The sequence below is a fragment of the Populus euphratica genome, unplaced genomic scaffold (assembly GCF_000495115.2).
Source record: "Populus euphratica unplaced genomic scaffold, PopEup_1.0 scaffold10.1, whole genome shotgun sequence".
Taxonomy (NCBI): Eukaryota; Viridiplantae; Streptophyta; class Magnoliopsida; order Malpighiales; family Salicaceae; genus Populus; species Populus euphratica.
The window spans coordinates 918,406-936,928 of NW_011499856.1; the positions used below are offsets into that span (position 1 = coordinate 918,406).

At 34.0% G+C, this 18,523-nt stretch overlaps 2 protein-coding genes and 1 pseudogene across 4 annotated transcripts; 2 read left to right on the plus strand and 1 right to left on the minus strand.

The window, feature by feature from the left end:
* The first annotated feature begins 2,799 nt into the window (after positions 1-2,799).
* Positions 2,800-7,676, plus strand: LOC105123290 (alpha/beta hydrolase domain-containing protein 17B-like). 2 transcript variants are annotated; one of them, XM_011022812.1, is made up of 7 exons: positions 2,800-3,508; positions 3,601-3,637; positions 4,242-4,478; positions 4,587-4,634; positions 6,100-6,545; positions 6,683-6,785; positions 7,449-7,676. In XM_011022812.1, the coding sequence occupies exons 1-6, from the start codon at positions 3,171-3,173 to the stop codon at positions 6,753-6,755; spliced, it is 1,179 nt and encodes a 392-aa protein (XP_011021114.1). In that variant the 5' UTR covers positions 2,800-3,170; the 3' UTR covers positions 6,756-6,785; positions 7,449-7,676. The 2 variants fall into 2 exon arrangements, with proteins under 2 accessions (XP_011021114.1, XP_011021116.1); XM_011022814.1 differs by having other exon boundaries at positions 7,504-7,676.
* A 1,122-nt stretch (positions 7,677-8,798) lies between these two features.
* LOC105123504 (eukaryotic translation initiation factor 5-like) lies at positions 8,799-9,925 on the minus strand (annotated as a pseudogene).
* A 1,510-nt stretch (positions 9,926-11,435) lies between these two features.
* LOC105123291 (uncharacterized) lies at positions 11,436-15,942 on the plus strand. 2 transcript variants are annotated; one of them, XM_011022816.1, is made up of 7 exons: positions 11,436-11,567; positions 12,267-12,349; positions 12,477-12,539; positions 12,625-12,672; positions 12,762-12,815; positions 15,505-15,562; positions 15,686-15,942. In XM_011022816.1, the coding sequence occupies exons 2-7, from the start codon at positions 12,269-12,271 to the stop codon at positions 15,727-15,729; spliced, it is 348 nt and encodes a 115-aa protein (XP_011021118.1). In that variant the 5' UTR covers positions 11,436-11,567; positions 12,267-12,268; the 3' UTR covers positions 15,730-15,942. The 2 variants fall into 2 exon arrangements, with proteins under 2 accessions (XP_011021118.1, XP_011021117.1); XM_011022815.1 differs by having other exon boundaries at positions 11,438-11,567; positions 12,261-12,349.
* The last annotated feature ends 2,581 nt before the right edge of the window (positions 15,943-18,523 follow it).

Sequence of the window (18,523 nt, forward strand, 5' to 3'; positions counted from 1 at the left end):
TGCAAATCTATGAGGAAAATTCAATCGCAATCATCAAAAAATGTCTCCATTCTCTCCTCCCACTTGTCCCAGCCCCATCTGTTCTTCCTCACAGTTTTCAAAATCCCTTTTGTCTTTGTGGATGCGAGCTTGCGTGTTTCGAGTGTGGACAATGCCATCATCTATTGATTATAGCCAGTAATGGAAATTGAATTTCAATTTCATATCAACAATCTTTCTAAAATGTGAACAACTTCGGCTGTGAGATGTGCTTAACCTTGCCTTGACAATTATTAAACAATTATCTATGGTGAAATTGGTCAAATTATTAAACAATTATCTATGGTGAAATGGTCAATTTTATTTTATTTATTATTTTTTTTTTATTTACATGGGGTGTCCGGACCAGCTTGCTCGTATCACGACTAATCCCCACGGCCCACTGAATACCCTGCAAACCCAGTAGGCATATAAGGCATCACGGGGGTGATAGGCGTGCACGCCAGGGCTCGAACCCAGGTGCAATGGAAGAAAACAAGCCCTTCCATCGCTAGACCAAGCCCTAATTTGCAGTCAATTTTATTTTATTTTTAAAATCATGCCACATTCCTCATTTGTTGACGAAGATATGTAGCATAAACCAAGGGCATTCAAGTTAGTGAGTGAAGCATTGAAAAATAAAAAAAGAACAAAACATAAAGAGAGAGTCTCCATTGCACCAATCACGGCACAAAGGATAGGAGTCGAATGATTGATGACAACTCCCCGTTAAATAACTTATTATTTTTTTAAAAAAAACTTAATCTTACAAATAATTTTATATTATTATAATAAAAACTTTAAACTTAAAATTTTTATAAACTTTCACAAATTTATATTTAATTTTTATTAATAAAAATAAAAATAATAAAATTTAAAATAATAACCATTCGGTCAATAAAATTCTAATATTATATAAAAAATAAAAATAATAAAATTTAAAATAATATCCATTCGGTCAATAAAGTTCTAATATTATATAAAAAAAATCATTGTAATTTAATAATTTAAGTTATTATATAAAATGTTAAGAATAATTTAAATTTTATTTTTTATATAACATGTAAAAACGATTCAAAATAATTAAAAAATAATAAATTTAAATATTTTTTAAAATAATATTTAAACCACCATACCAAAAATCCCCTTTAAATATTATCTGAACATAATGTCCCGTAAAAGCAGCTCTTAAAGTGTGGCTCAATATATCCACCTTTTGGTTGTCAAAATTGAATAATTGTAGCTATGATGGACAAGGATGAGACAGCATGGACCCTTAATCTGGGAGTTTCAACTCATGATTGATTCAACAAGGAGCTTATCTAATTATCCATCTTTTAATTAGTTGTCTTAGTTGAATAATTGTAGTGATGATGGACAAAGATGAGACAACATGTAACCTTAATTTGAATCCAACTAGGAATTAATTTATATAATCTAAGAGTTTGATTTCGTGATTAAAAAAACATGTTTTTATTTTCAGCTTTTGAGTTTAAAACCTTAAAGCCAGCACTCAAAAGAGCTTATTAAATATTTTATAAAAGATGTGTTTTTTTAATAAAAAAATCGTACAGAAAAGAATATTTAATTGGTATATATACCTATCCAAGGACGCTTATTATCATTGAAGAAATAAAAAAATAAAAAGAAGAAGAAGCTTGTCTCTATATATTTAAACATTATTTAACTTGCACATGTTGATTCCCTGGGCCTTTTGTTGTGTTTTTTTTTTAAATAATTTTTATTTAAAAAATAAATTAAAATAATATTTTTTATATTTTTAAAATTATTTTTATATCAGCACATAAAAAAATTTAAAAATACTAAAAAATATTAATTTAAAATAAAAAATAAAAAAAATTAATTTTTTTTAAATACTTTTGAAACATGAAAATGAATAAAATTTTAATTTAAATAAATGGGATCTATAAGTAATTAACATCCATAACAAAGGAGAAACCAGGACATCTAATAATTTGATCAAATTTTCAAAGTTTATGCAAGACCCGTTCAGAAAAAAAGAATATTAGGCCAATCTATTCCTAATATCATAAACCCATCCATAATTGTTAAACGAACACTGAGAAATTTGTGACCCAAGCGGTTTTAATCTGTACTAGAAAAATTATTAATCTCTGCAAATTCCATTAACTCGGCGGATGAACCTATAAATTATTAACTGTGCTTAGTCTATTCAAGTTAACATGAAAAATAATGTTTTTTTTAATTAAAAAATAACCCATATGAGTTAATTAAATGACTCATGAATTAATCTAACAACTCAACTCAACTCAATGGTATAATTTTTTTTTTAGAGTTGTTTTTTAAAATATTTTTATTAAAATAATATAATTTTTTAAAATTTATTTTTGATATTAATATATTAAAATAATTTAAAAATATTAAAAAATAATTTAAAAAAATTAAAATCTTATAAAACAAAGGTGTAATGGCTGCCCTTAACCACGCACCTGTGATTTAGGGATGGTTTGTTTTTTAATTTTAAAAATATTTTTTTTTAAATTAATTTTTTTAAATTAATTTAATATATTTTTAAATAAAAACATCTGCTATAATAAGTACGCTCTTATTAGGACGCCCCATATGTGGCCAATGGCAATAAAGCACGGAAAAAAAAAAACCTAAGAAACCGTACAATGCTTTGAAAATAATAATGCTTACGAGAATAAGGAAAACAACCTAAAAAATCCCATCACACAAACATTGTAATGTTGACGGACCAAACCATAAGGCCACTTTATTAAAGCTGGCAAAAATCCCCCGAGAGAAGGGACAACACATCACCCCCTCACCTCTCCCCACAAGGACACGTGTGTTTGTCCAAATTTAACATCACCATCACTGTCACAGACACACAATCTCCATCTTCCTCTCTATCTCCCCCGTTTAAAACTCCTCCTACGTCTATAATCACACGTGCTTCCCTTCCTTTTTCCTCGCCGGAATTTCCTCCCCTTTCCCTCCCCCAAAAAACAAATCCCTTTTCCTTTCGTTTGCTCTCCTTTCACTATCTCCCCAGCCAAGCACCCCCTTACTTAACTTGTCAAATAAGATTTGATTTTTTCTACTGTTGGATTGTAACTGAATCTAACTGGCAGTACTCTGGTTACTAGTTCTACTTTGTTATTTTAATGGGGGCGGTGACATCGACGATGGCGGCGAAGTTCGCTTTTTTCCCGCCGAGTCCGCCGTCGTATGAGTTGGAGGAGGAGGAGGATTGTGGGAAGAAGTTAAGGATGGTGATGGGGGTATCTGTACGTAGTAACAACAACAATAATAATACTAATAGGAAAAAAGTAGATGTGTTGAAGTTGGAGACGAAGAGAGGGAATCAGGTGGTGGCGGTGTATTTTAAGAACCCTGCGGCGTCGTTGACGGTGCTATACTCGCATGGAAATGCAGCTGATCTGGGACAGATGTATGATTTGTTTTGTGAACTCAGTTTGCATCTCCGTGTTAACTTGATGGGGTCAGTTCACTTGGTCAAAGCTGATACCTTTTTTTTTTTTTAAAAAAAAGAAATGTGAGCGTTGATTTTTTTTTTGTTGAGTATTTATGCAGGTATGATTATAGCGGGTATGGACAGTCAACTGGCAAGGTACAATATTTTGATTAGATTTTTCTTTTCTTTTTTTTAAGGAAAAAAAACTGCTTTGGTTGGTGTTGTTGCGTTTGGTTGCTGAGAGAATATAGGGAGAAGAGAAAATTTGTTCTTGTTTTTGGTGGGATGGGTTTGGTCTCCGGGAAAAGGGGAGGAAATGAAATTTTGGAATTTGATTTTTTTCTTGTTGGTATTGACTTGTTTGGTTATTGAGAAAATGTTGGGTAGAAAATAAAAATATCGTCCTTTTTCTTGGGAGATTTGTTTTTGGATTGTTTGGCAGCTGATGGAAAGAGATGAAATGGAAGGGAGTGAAATTGGAGAATTTATGGTTTTCTTTTGTGTTTTTTTGAATTTTTGTTTGAGGAGTTGAACAAGTCATATAAAATATATAGTCAACCAAATTATTGTCAGTGTGTTAGACTTGTAGTTTCCTCTTAGTTGATTGACAATTGTTGGACAGCCAAAATGACAGTCGGATTTAGTTGTTAAGGTTTGTTGAAGCTAAATGGGGAAGTGGTTTTTTTTGGAAATGTTTTTAGTCTGGCGCTCTTTTGAAGACAGCTGAACTGTTTGTTGTTTCACTGTTCTTTTTGGACAGCCAACCGAGCAGAATACATATGCTGACATAGAAGCTGCATATAGGTGCCTTGAGGAGAAATATGGGGTGAAAGAAGAAGATGTTATCTTATATGGACAGTCAGTTGGGAGCGGACCCACTTTAGATTTGGCAACACGGTTACTGAAGTTAAGGGCTGTGGTTCTTCACAGCCCTATTGCTTCTGGTCTTCGTGTAATGTATCCAGTGAAGAGAACTTATTGGTTCGACATATACAAGGTATTTTTCATCATTGAATGCTCATATGCAGAGCTTTGATGTCTTGAGTATTTTTGCTATTCACAAGTTAACTGCATTTTAATGGTTGCTTGCTTTTTTATGACACAGAACATCGATAAAATACCTTTGGTCAATTGCCCTGTACTGGTTATTCATGTGAGTATTTCTTTGCATTGAAAATGATGGCTAAAATATGTGATATGTTTCTGATGTTTTAGCTTGCTGCTATAATTTATAATTCTTCTTCTTTCCATCCTCCTTTCCCATGACGACACTGGCTGGGAAGTACCAGATGCATGGTTGTCCACACAAGCCAGAAATTATATTAAGTGAATAGCCTAGAAATGCAATCATGAAGTGAAATTGTTTGTAATAACTTCCTGTTTACACCAAAAAATCTCACATTTGCTTATTCTGGATTAAAATTTGGAAAGTTCTGTTGCTTTGATGATTTTATGATGCAATTATGAGTTTTAACTTTAGGATCAGAATTTCAGACTATTGTTCTGATTGCTGCAATTTGTAGAAAAGATGCTCTGTTCTTTCTACATGTTTAATACCTTCTTTCCAATGATTGGGATTCAACTATCCTGTAATCAGATTGAACTATTCTACATGTTTAATACCTTCTTTCCAACGATTGTGATTCAACTATCCTGTAATCAACTTGAACTATAGCTCAGATTAAGTTTGAGCAAAAGATCCATGGAGCTGACTATATAGTTTAAGAATAGGGTCAGGTAGGATTTATTTCAATCAAAGCAAGACTCACCATCCATTAAAATGTTGAGTTTTCATGGAAAAAAATCAGCAACTTACGAGAGAATGAAAGAAGCTGCAAGAGATATTGAGTTTAGAAGAATGTCATCATAATCTGTGAGTAAATCCAGGTCTTAATATCACCTCTAACCATCTTAAATTTTAAAGACTAATCAACAATTGTCTAAACATGTTTATTTCTTAAAATTATAGTTTTCAGAATAGAAGCATATTGTTTCTATCAGATAGTACACTCCATATTCCAACCTCTGGAGAATGCGGTGACACCAAAGGAGAATAATTTGCTTAAAAAAAGGACAATGAATACTGAAATAAAGGATGAAAAAAAAAACAGATGAAGAAATGCAGTAAGAAAAGTTGAATGCCAAGAAGATGGATGAAGGTGACAAACTCTTTTGAAAGGCCCAAAAAATTGAGGATAAGCAATTGAATGGAACTAGGGGATGCTGCTGTTTGTGTAGTGAATATAATGCAGGTGAGGATGAATAAAAAAGAAAAGTCGATACAGAATATACTTTAAACTCATATGGTGTATGAACAAGGTACTTTAAGACCAGCACAGGCTCTGCTATGGTATTTTGGTGTACAGTTTAAGTGGTTGTCTTATGAGATAAATGTGCATGTTAGTTTGATAGTTGACTAATGTCATCCACCATGATACACAATTATGCATAACCTGTCCACCATAATACGCGGAACTTGTCTCTTTGGTTAATGAAACTGAAGGTTATACTCTATAAAAGTGTCATGGTTACTAGCATGCAACATTCTGTCTAAGGTTTTTTTCAAGTTTACTCTCTGTTGATCTGCTGCATTCCTTTGTGATTTCTGTCTCTTGCAGGGAACTGCTGATGATGTTGTGGATTGGTCCCACGGTAAGCAGCTTTGGGAGTGTTGTAAAGAGAAGTACGAACCGTTATGGGTGAAGGGAGGGAATCATTGTGACTTGGAGCTTTTCCCGCAATACATCAAGCATCTCAAGAAGTTCATTTCAGCCATTGAGAAATCATCTCGTATGAGAAATGTTTCTGGGCCCATTGTGGATCAAACAGAGGATCATCGAAAGAGCACAGATTTTAGAGAGGCTTCTATATCAAGCATAGATCAGAGAGAGAGGTGTAGGCTAAGTGCTGAGCAAAAAGAAAAGCCTAGGTTAAGCATAGACCGCAGAGAGAAATCAAGATCCAGCACTGATAGGAGAGAGAAATCAAGAAAAAGTGTGGATCGCCCTGAGAGAGAGAGCAATGGTTCATACCAGCATGAGAAAGCGAGGAATAGCATTGATCGGTAAGCTAGCTAGGAGTTCCCGTTCCCCATTCATAGCATGCTTTTCTTTTGTCCTTTTGTCCTTTGTGGCCAACTTGGTGGCATGCGCATGCGGTTCTGCTTTTTCTTCACTGATGGTTGAATTCTTCTGGTGGCAGATTTGGGGGCATGATAAGATCTGTTGGTTTGTGCAATATTGATTGTTTCAAGCCCACAGCAACAGCCATCTGAAGAAAAAGAAGTGTCAATACACAGTTTAAGGTTGTATTTTACTTCAATTATTTATTTGATTGACGGGGTAGTTTTGGTGATAGTCAAATTTTTCACATAAAAATAGGAAATTGATCTAAACTGAAAAATTATATTTTTCCCGCTTTTAACATATCTCCAAGTTTAGAAGCATCTCTCTGTCCAACCCCGAATCCCCATAGGATGCATTGCAATTTACTTTTGATGGCTTGTGTTGCAGAAACTGGTCTAATCATGCCGCAATTTAATATTGCATAGCTTTTCTGGTCATTTTTTGGTTTCTTCACATTATCTCCTTATAATCCTATTGAAACAACTTTGAATCCTCCCCACAAAATGCTGACTTTCTTCAATTATCATCGGTGAGAAAATTCAAACTCTAACCATATACTTGGAGAAGGAAACTGCCATCTTTTTAGGGATAATCTGCTTGCATTGTCTTTGATTTTCTGCACACAATATGCGTTCACAATTGTGAGAAAGGCAGAAAAGCTATGACAATGACGTGATGATGCCTTTTAAGTTACAGAAGGATTCTCAAGTAAAACTGACTTTCTGAAACTAAAATGTTCTATTTTTTATCTAATGATCTTTCCTTTTCGTTGTAGAATTTTGCTTCCATGTTTTTTACCCTTTTGTGATTTCCCAGGGTATTCATGTTTTGTGCTTTTGCAGTGCTATCTGTTACAAATCATTTTCCAGTTCATAGGTGTTTGCTTGTTCTGGTCAGGAGATTAAACTGCTATCAGAAAACTGCTGGTTCATCTGCTTGGCTGTTGCTACTGATAATTACTTTATGAACTTGTCAAGTATTGTATCCTTTCCATCACTATTTATGAATCGTTGTGCTGTTCAGGGAAACTTTAATTTTTTTTTTAATTAAATAATTTTTCATTTCGTAAATAGTAACTCAATTTTTAAGATAAACCCTAGCAAAATATATTTTAAATGAGATATAATTTAGTAAGAGAAATGGGAGATTACTTTGCTTGCTTCCTAGTCATATGGGAATTTTCAGAAATTCTTTTTGATAAGAATTTTCAGAAATTCTTTCAATGCAGTATGTACAGTCCTACCCAGGATCCTCCTCTCCCCGTTGCCGAATCAGATTTAGAAAATAAGTTGCAGACTTACTTTCAGTGATTCTTGCAGCCATCTTCACATAAAAAGGTCACAGTGAAATCTACAATATATACAGCATTGCAACATCAGTCAAATTGGATTTGTTTCCCAATTAGCATAATATAAAATAAAATAAAATCGAATTTGGATGAAACCCAGTTCCAGGGGCATTTTGAAATGAAATCCAGTCAAATTCATAGCATTAGTTAATTATCTAGCACCAGATAGCTTGGGGTATTAAACACTTTATGCTTCAAATGTTTTATTATTAGAAAAAGAAACGTACGGAAATATCAATTACCATTTAATAGTTAATTGCGTGTTCATTGTTAAATTTAATAAAATTGACTAAATGAGACAATTGCAGGGGACTCTGAGGAAAAGGAAACCCGGTGCATGTGCAAAAAGACTGCACGCAGCAACAACTCATGTTAAATGTTCTTCAACTGAAAGGAAAGGGACCTCTAATCTCGAATAAATTTGTCAAAATCAACAAGATCGAGAAGCACAGGAAGCATTAAGATACCATGAATGCAATGAAGATTATGACAGGATCAACATAAAACTTTTCAATTTTATTCTTATTTAACCTTTTAATTTATAAATTTTAGTCCTTATTATTTTAATAAACTTAAAAAAAATAAAATATTAATAAGTTATTTATCAATTTATTTTTTATAATATAATTAAATACTAAAAAATATTTTCTAATTTATTTTTTATTATACTACCAAATATTAAAAAATAATTTATTTTTCTAAAATGCACTTCAAACAAATTTAGTTTGCTGCAAACAAAGCCTAATACCATTTCATAAGCTGACCAGTAAGTAAACCAGGAAAAGACTTCAGGTTCACCTTCACCCCATTGACAAGAGTTTCATGAGTAACTGAATTTCCATTCTCAGCTGTTGGTTTCTCCTCTCGAGATGGTGAAGCGCGCACTCAATTGCTTTTGAATGCGTTGGCAACCTGCCTCGAGAGATGTGTCTGTTTGCTTCTGGACATTATCATCATCTAATTCATCGTCAACTTCTTCCTTCTCATCAAATTGGCTTTGAGTTGGTGACAAACGTTCCTCATCAGAAATGTTTGCATTCTTTTTTGTAGAGCTAGCTTTTGCATGGACATCTTTTTAGAAGATCCTTTCTTTACCTTTCTTGTTCAGTTTCTTCTGCTCCTCATTAGCATTTTTACCTTCCTTCAGTCCCTCCTTCTCAGCCCTCCTCATTGCCTTTTTGTACTCCGATCCTTGCTTTATTTCAGAAGTATTTGCTTTTTTGTACTCCGATCCTTGCTTTATTTTATAAGGATTCTATTAAAGAATAATATAAATTATATTTTATAATTTTATTTAAAAATCTAAATTTTTAAGTGAGATGATTCTTTGATATGGTATTTAATAACTAAATGATCACGAGTTCGAATCTCATCATCCTCATTTATTTAATAAAAATTAAATACAAGTTAATGTAGGTCTGTGCAAGTTTCAAGTCTAAAAAGCTTTTACTTGAAAAAATATATTAGAAAATAATATAAATTATATCTAACTTTACCTAAGAGTTTAAGTTTCTGAGTTTAAGTTTTCAGGTAAGATAATTTTTTGATATATTCTTTATAGTAAAACTTCGTAGTAAAAATGGTGAGCTTCATATCAACATGTGACACAAAACCACAAACAGTACATTTCAACTAGATCATCAGGCTTTTGGTGGTGATTATCTCAGTTCTAGAGTTTCCACAGCCATAACACTGGACATATTTCTTGATAAAATTCTCAAGAAGGCCAGCTAGTTTGGCAGTGTCATGAGAATCATTCATAAGTGAAAACTCTGTTTTCGCATCAAATTGGGATTGTGCACCAAGCTCGCAACTGAAGTACTGGTAGTATAAAAAGTCGGCCATGCCAATATCAACCATATCGACAATATTTGTCTTCATGCATTCCTCGGCCCTTGATCTGGTAATCATCTTGGGCATCTTATAACCATAAAAGGCATCATCGATATTTGAAGCATCAATATCCTGCATCACCAATCTTGATCGCAACAAAGCAAACTCACAAAAAAAATTCACTAATGTCACTGAATGCAAATGCTGGTATTCAAAAATTAGGTAGCAGCTATGTTGTTTTTCCGATATTCCTGAACATGAAAAAACTTTTCTTCTTTAGTCAGGAAAGGTTGAATCAGCCACAACCGTCAAAGTGACGAAGCTGGGAATAAGCTACAAGAAATCGTAGGATTTTTCTCAAGCAAAAAAGTTTCCTGAATAACATAGGAGACCCTCCATGCTTAAATTAGCAAGATTGTGGGAGGAAAGAAACTATAAATGCTATGTATGTTACGTTGTTGGACAAGAACTAGAGGAGGATAATAAATGCAAATGAGTAGAATGTTTTTTTGATATATCTTTATCTTTTTTGTTTGTTCTATTAAGTTGTTTTCATGGGATATTTACGAGGTAGTATCTTAACCATATTTTTAAAAATTTCTGTTTTTTTTTTTAGTTTTTACTATTTTTAAATGTTTTTTAATTGTTTTGATATATTAATATTAAAAATAATATTTTTTAAATAAAATATAATTTAAAAAACAACTTCTACTGCACTTATACTAAAAACTCGCCACATATAATTTACAAGGCACCTAGAAGAAAAACACGATTGCTTTAGTCGTAGGATAATTAATGGGCTTTATTATAGGGTTGTGACCTTGTTTAGGGTAGAGTAGGTATTAGCCCATCAATCGCCCCCCACTAGAGTCTGTGTCTGAAAAGACAGACTTTATTCTGATATCAATACAAGCCATGAAAGGAGTTGTCGTAACCGTCTTCGTTGTGATTTGGTGTCCAAGAATTTCAAGGGACAAACATACTAAAAAAGTTGAAAATTTAGCGTTTATAAAAATTGTTCCTTCTGTTATTACGATGATGTTGCCATGTGTTGTTTCATGAACATGATGATAATGGTCACATCAATTTACGCCTCCTTCCATTTATATCCTTTTAGGGCAGTCATTTTACCAGTAATTAGTGTCATTGAAGCTTCCTTGGAGAACTCTTCCAGTTAGAGCAAGTTTTTCTCACTCCTTCGAATTTCAACGCATTTAAGGTTTGATTAGAGGATATAATGAACTATGATGAGATAACTTCGAGACTGGCCATCTAGGTTAGCAAGAGGAGGAGAGTTGATATGGGTCCCTTACGTCTCTTCATCGATGAAGGTTAAACCTCTCGACACTCCAATTCTTCTAATATTAACCACTAGTCAAATATGGAGGATCATTTCTCTAAAAGGTGTTTAAAGTTTTAGTAAATTGGAATTGCATGTGAATTATAAGTCATATTTAACACAAACGACCCTTAAGTTGCAGATGTTACTTGTGACTCTGCTAAACTATGCTATTTTTTTTTAATTAAATTTACAATTGTGTTATTTTTTTCAATTTTTATTCTTATTGTGCTACTTTTAAAAAAATTATCAGGGATATAATTGAAAATGCTAAACTAACCGGACTAGAACGAAACAATGGTGGAATCTACATGGTGCAAAATATACTTCACCTAATCCAGATCGGGCTCCGGATCCCAACGATCACAATATCATCCCTCGGTGTATCGTCTCTCTTCCCCCCTCTCTACATTTGAAATCGGAGCACGAAGCTAATTATCGGTAATACTAAGATCTCCCGTCTTGTATTTCGTTATGTTATTTGATAATATACATCTCTCTTCTTTTCGGCTCTTTATAAAAATTATGCGTTAAATAGAGTATTTAATAGAGAGTGATAATTTTTTTCTTCTATATTTGTCTCTTCATTCAATTATTCTGCTGTTGTTTTTCGATTTTTGTCTCTTCATTCAATTATTCTGCTGTTCAAATTATTTTGCGTTTAATGTTGTGGTTAATCATTTTTTTAATTGCTTAAAAGGTTCTTGAATCAATTAATTCATTAAATATTGCCGATTATTTTACGATTTTCTCTTTTTGTTTATGCAAGCGGAGCAGAGTAATTAAAGAAAATTCGCTTATAAGAATGTGATTTAGCAGTGATTTTCCGGAATTATTGTTGAATTTGGCACGTGTGGGCATAGGAGTTTGGAATGTTTAGACGAGTCTTTGTTGATTTTATTTTGTGGTTTTGAAGGAATGTTTGGAATGCATAACAAAAGGTTAGATTCGGAAGTGCTGTGTTTGATTAGTATAGTAGTAGCAAGCATCTTGTTAAGCAGTTCTCAAGCTTGCTGAGATTTGTTCTCTCCGGATCTGGTTAAAGTTTGTATGCTCGAACAGAGGATTTGTGATACTTGATTGATGTAAGGAAAATGTCTGTTTATGATGACAACTGTTATACTGTTGTGGTAGTTTCAGGTATGGAGGATGGTAACATGCAAGAGCAGGTTAACGGAAATCTTTTCGAGGATAAAAGCTGCATGCCTTCATCTAAACAGGAGGTCTGTCATTCTTTTCTGCCTTCTAGTTGATAATATGCATGGTTTATTGTAGACATGTATCTGCATGATTAAAAAACCTTCTATTTGCGGATTTTCCATTTATTTATTTGTTCATTCTTATATGTAGGAGGAAGCTGTAAAGAAGAAATATGGAGGAATAATGCCTAAGAAACCACCTCTTATTTCTAAGGTGATGCCTTGTTACTGAGTCTGGATTCTTTATGGATATTTTGTCTATAGTGATTTTTTTTTCTAAGTTATGATTTGGATTTTAGGACCATGAGCGTGCATTCTTTGATTCTGCTGATTGGGCGCTTGGAAAGGTACTGTTTTTCATGTGTTTTTTCTGTTATTTTACTTAAAACTGGTTGCATTGAGATGCTTACCTAATATCATTTGATGATCATAACAGCAAGGTGCTGAGAAGCCCAAAGGACCACTAGAAGCCCTACGGCCTAAATTACAGGTACATATGTGAATGATATTGTCGACCCATTCCTTGTCTCCTTCCTTGTTAAAGAGGAAAACTTGTGAATGCTTGATGTGCTTACTTTACCAATGCTTATGTTTGACTGTGGGGGAGTGATATTAAATAAATTAGACTTCTTAAGTGATTTTTGATTACTAATGAAGGTTGCGAGCTGGCGGATGTCGTTGGGAGTTTTCTATAAGGGTTTTCTAGATAAGCTACAATTAGAGTTAAATGAATCTGGAAACTATCTTACAATGATGAGGGGTAAGGTTGATGAAATGGTAGAGCTAATAACACCTTCCTGGCCTCTTGAGGTACCAGACCTGTTAGAAAAATTAAGTTTGGGTTGCTTAGAAGTACATTTTTCGCTTATCCCTTATAAAAAGATTAATTTCTCTTTGTTTTTGTTGACCACTACTGTAGATATTGAAGTTCTTAGGAACTGTTTTTTTCCTCCTATTCAGTCTGTCCTCCTTTAGTGCTCTGTTTTGTACTCCCCTTGTGCTAGATTTCTTTTGCCTTAGCTTGGCATTCTCTGAAGAAATTATTGTAAACCTGAAAAAACGAGTGATTATAGAAGCCAGACATTTTCCCAGATTATTTTTGCCAATTTGGGGATCTGCATGCAAAAGTAACCAACTACCTGTGTGTTATCAGCTCTTGATGATGGACAGTATTAAGAAGTGAATCGGTGAGTGTTATTAACTTTGAAAATTGGTGAGGATAGAACTACTTCAAAAGCTGAAGAAGTTAGGTATTCATTTATTTTGGAATCATGTGGCCTGTTTAAAAGAAGGAAATTATTAGAATTAAGTTCGTTCTGTCTAAAGATCCATTAAATTTATGGAGCATGAGAAAATTAATATAAATTTGAGATAATTGGTCTGTGAATGTTCAATTGAAGTTGTTTTTAGGTTTTTCTTGAGCTCGCAATGGGATATAGGTGAACAAATGATAAATTGTCAATGGCTTGCAACCACTGCTAGTGCTATTCTGCAACATGTAGGCTCAATGGAAGAAAAAAAACGAGGACATGGAACCAAAAATTCTGAGGGAGGGATTGTATTGCCACCATAGATGCATATGAATGTGGAATGACGTGCATTGGATCAACTATACAAAGGAGAAATTGTGTTTGTGTGATAGTTTCTTGGACTTGCTCCCCCTCCCCATGATAAACTAGGAAATATAAAAAAGGACCTCACCAGGCAGAGATTACTGGGAAAATACAAGCTTTTATTTGGAGCCAATGTCTAGAATGTTATTTTGAACTTTAAGCTCTTTAAACCGACAATTGGTGTTTTCTGCATCAGTCTCATATACAACTTTTCAACTATAATTATTTCCGTGTGCAACTTGATTTCATTCCATTATAGGCATTATCAACAATTGTTTAACCTATTGGTTTAGCTTCCAATATTTGCTAAAGCAATCCCTTCTGTAGTTCCTAGGTAGGGATTTGGATAATAGTGCATGTGTACCTACAGAAGAAATTGTTTCTCATCTGTGAGTTTATCAATCATTAACATTCCAATAAGTTTATTCCTCTTGTGAGCAGTCATCATGTGGAAATATTTCCTTTCAAAATCTTTAAAGCTTTAGACATCAGTCCAACTATGCCTCATCCGTGGTCCTCCTTAATTCTATTTCTGGAGACAATGTTTCCACTGATCTTTCTGCTTCGCACTAGTAGAATTCAGAGCACTTATCTAGTACTTCCCCATAAGATCTTACCCCAAACCTAGTTACTTCCTAGCAAGGAAAAACTAAAAGTAAGATCACCTGATAAAATGATGCTCCAGAATCAATGCCTGATCAAAGAAACAATCTACTTTCAACCACATATCCTCAAAGTGGAAAAGGGGTTTGTGCCCCTTTAAGATCGCCACCATCTAAAATCACTAGGAAACGGTCAGAGGTTGGATGAGGTAGCGCATTATATACTTCTGTTGGAGGATGTTTCCTCTATAAAATCAAAGTTTCTCTACTCCTATCATTTTTGGAGGGCATGACATTCTACCTGATTTTAAGATGATGAACAGAAGTTCTGAGCCCTCACTATTTAGTGATTGGGGACGGAATCCAAGTACAGGTACAAAAGCAATCAACTGGAAGGGACGTGATCTAGCCTACGATCCCATCTCTCTTCTCTTATGAAATTGATAGTTACCCGGCCTTCTAACAGGACATTCATTGATTCACCCTTCTCCTATTTTGCTGAGGAAACAGTTGCACTGATAGAAGATTGATTTATCCTAATTTATTTGGATGAACAGCTCTGAAGTCTTCTCCTTATTGCTCCAAGCAAAGGTTCTTCAATGACTTTGAACGATTGTGTTGTTTTCTTTAAATCCTTAATTTAAAGTGAAAGGCAATGCAACCATAAATAGAGATGTTGCCTTCAAGGCATGATGTAGATGTAATGCAAGTGAATTTGAAAGAAGCATGAATGAGTGGCTCCTGCTATTCTTGTGATTTCCTCCCTGTTATTTTTTGCCTAATTCCATTCAACAAAAGACACATCAGCAGACACCCTGAATGGTTTTTGGTTTTCCGCACTTTAATTTTTATTAATGCATGAGAAATATGTACATTTTTCTTCTGGGGGTTGTGTTATTGTTGAAATGCTAGCCTATCTTTTTACTGGGTGCTTATTTTTGCAATTTCTCTTTCTTTTTTCCAGCCCACACAACAGCAAACACGATACCGGAAGTCTCCTTATGCCCCGGCAGATGGGGAAGGTATGAATGATCATCATTCTGTAACCCAAAGCTATTACCAGTAGTGTTAGAGAATCGCTTTTCTCTGTCTGATTTTCTCCAAAGGAGCCAAGGAAACTCAACCATCTCTTTCTTCTTATGCAGATGGAGGAAGTGCTCCATCTGAGGATGCAACTGCCAATGAATGAGAAGTTACTATAGAATATAGATCTCCTCTTGTGGGGACTTGATTGTTATTCTAATACCTACAGTATTGGTGAGTAATTTTCTGTTATCTGCTGCCATAAAGTTGGTGAAGTTGTTTGGATATTTCTGAAAAGAAACTAATATATAGACAACATTTTGTAAGTTGGAGAGGGTCCATTCTTCACTACGCATAATTCAAAAAGCCTTATCCATTATCACTCTGTCTAATCCAGCATGTACTCTTAATGATCGTGACTTGATTGTTTCTCATAATAGAGCAGTAGTAGAACATTATGGGGGACTGAAAGACACCATTATTTAATATTACCAGGCTTGAACGGCACTGTTATGACACAATGCAGCTGATATTTTCTGGTAACTATTGCCAGACTTATTTTTGTTTTCTTACTGGTAAGGGCATATGCATTCCAATGGAAGATCTACCGACCCAAATAGAAACCCGAAAAAGAACTTGCTCTACTGAAGGATCTGAAATTTGATATTCAGCTTTTCTCAAAGTTGCTCAGTATTCCTATACCTGTGTGCCAATTCTAAGATTAAGTAATTTGGGTGTCGATGTGGTGACCAAGGATCTTTGTCTAGGTCTAGGTCTGGCAACCATGCCAATTCTAAAATTAAGTAATTTGAGTGATTTTGGGGTAACACAAACTTCTCAAGTACGTTCCTTCTTCTCGTATGGTTTTGATTACATATTAAGTGACTGTTAATTGTGAGATATATTACACCATTAACAATGTCGTGGGATGCTAATCCTCTTGTTATGATGATCAATGGCAAATTATATGTCATCAAATCCTGGAAACTCAACGTCCTTATTTACATCAGAAATCTTAAAACCCCTTTGGAATCGTGTAGAACTGGATGGTTTTAATTAATTAGACTTGACAAGTTTAGGGTTTTGGGAGGTTAAATTCTAAATTAAATGGGTAGATTTAGAAAATAAAAAAGAGCAAAAATCAATCTAATTACACTTTCACTGATTGGGGTGACATTTGAGATTCAAATAAATTTTTTTTTTTTTATCTTTTCTTGTTTAAATAAGAAACCCGGCAAGATAATATATACATGTAGGAAAACTAGACCCTAGGAACGGTTAAAACGGTTGCTAATAGACCAACGGCTATTTTAGGACAGCTTGCTTCTGCAAATCCGAATCCAAAACAGACATGGATTTCCATAAACCGCCTTCAATTAATCCTGTCTATATAAATACAACCTCAACCTAAAAGTCTCTCTCACTCCCTCCTCTACTAAACAACAACTCGAGCAATATCACAAGCATAAAATCATGAAGCTCTTAGCAGCACCTTGTGTCGATCCATTCGAATTCGATGCCAAGGGAATCACAATAGAATTCATCGTCGTCAAAGTATCACAAGATGGGTCGCCTGTCAAATCCAGACAATCATTCCAGGTAAAACGAGGGGAACTCTTATTGAATCCTTTGAAAGAACGCACATACAGGAACTTGGTTTGGAGCATAGGCATCAGGTTACCTTCGACAGCAAGAGCTCAACTTACTGAAGCCATATCTCGCGGTGCTTCTTCATTGCCCTGTGAGGCTGACCATATATTTGTGTGCGTCGTTGCTCTTGAACCATGGTATGAAATCCACTTTAATGTCATGACTGGAATTCATGTTGATGAAGATAAGGAGATCTCGTGGGATCTTGTGGAGAACCCTTTCAATCATGTCTTACAAGCTTGCAAACCACCAATTCCATGCCTCAAGAAAGTTAAGATTGAGGACAATATGGCTTCGAATGATGCCTTGTGCTGTCCAATTTGCTTACAAGATTTCTCCGTTGGATCTGAAGCTGCTGCCACTACTTGCTCTCATGTGTATCATTCTCATTGCATTGTCGAGTGGTTGTTGAGGAGTGCTTCGTGCCCTATGTGTCGCTCTAAGTTGCCTACGGGTTGATTCTTCGTTAGGGACCCAGATTTGAATTTTTTTTTTATTTGATCTAAATTGCCAAAGGATGAATATCAAAGTAACTGAGGTGGATTATCTTTATGTACCGTCCTAGTAAATATTGTCTTGGATAGTCTTGATATCTTTTTTTTTGTCCTGGTTTCTACAAGTTATCATAATGATGGTAAAAATTTATTCATTTTCTGCAATTGAAATATTTTAACAAAATTACTTTATTGGCTTTTCTGTCAAAAAAAAAGAAAAAAGAAAAAAAAGTGAAGCTATTCATGAATTGTAGTCATGGCAAGAGAAGCACCGTTTCTCTGTTGTATTAACAGCGCCATGCGGTTGTTAACTGTTAAGCTTAAGCAATCATTTATGATTAGGGAGTTAATTATGATTATAATATGGTTGGGCCCATTTTCTACAGAGTCGTTGTCTTTGTTCCTATATTCGGCTGATACTACTCATCCATGCGAGAAGGGGCCAGCCTAATCAATTTTTATAGTAGAAGTAAAGGTTATTAATTTTGTTTTGTGTCACTTAAAATGATTGAAATATCCTATATTAATTTAAAAAACAAAAGAAAATAAAATAATTTTTATCTTATTTTAAATCTTGATTCATTCCTGATTTTTTAGCTAAATTTCAGCCAGAACATTCCGGTTTTATTCCATATATTACGTTTCGTTCTTAAAAAGCCATTGAATCAAATTAAACCTTCAATTTACTTAATTAAACCATCTAAGTATAAAAAATTCTTTTTTATTATTATTGTCAATAACAATGATATTAATTTTTTAAAATTAGATTTATCACTAATATATATAGTTTATATTCATGTTGTTTTATATATATAT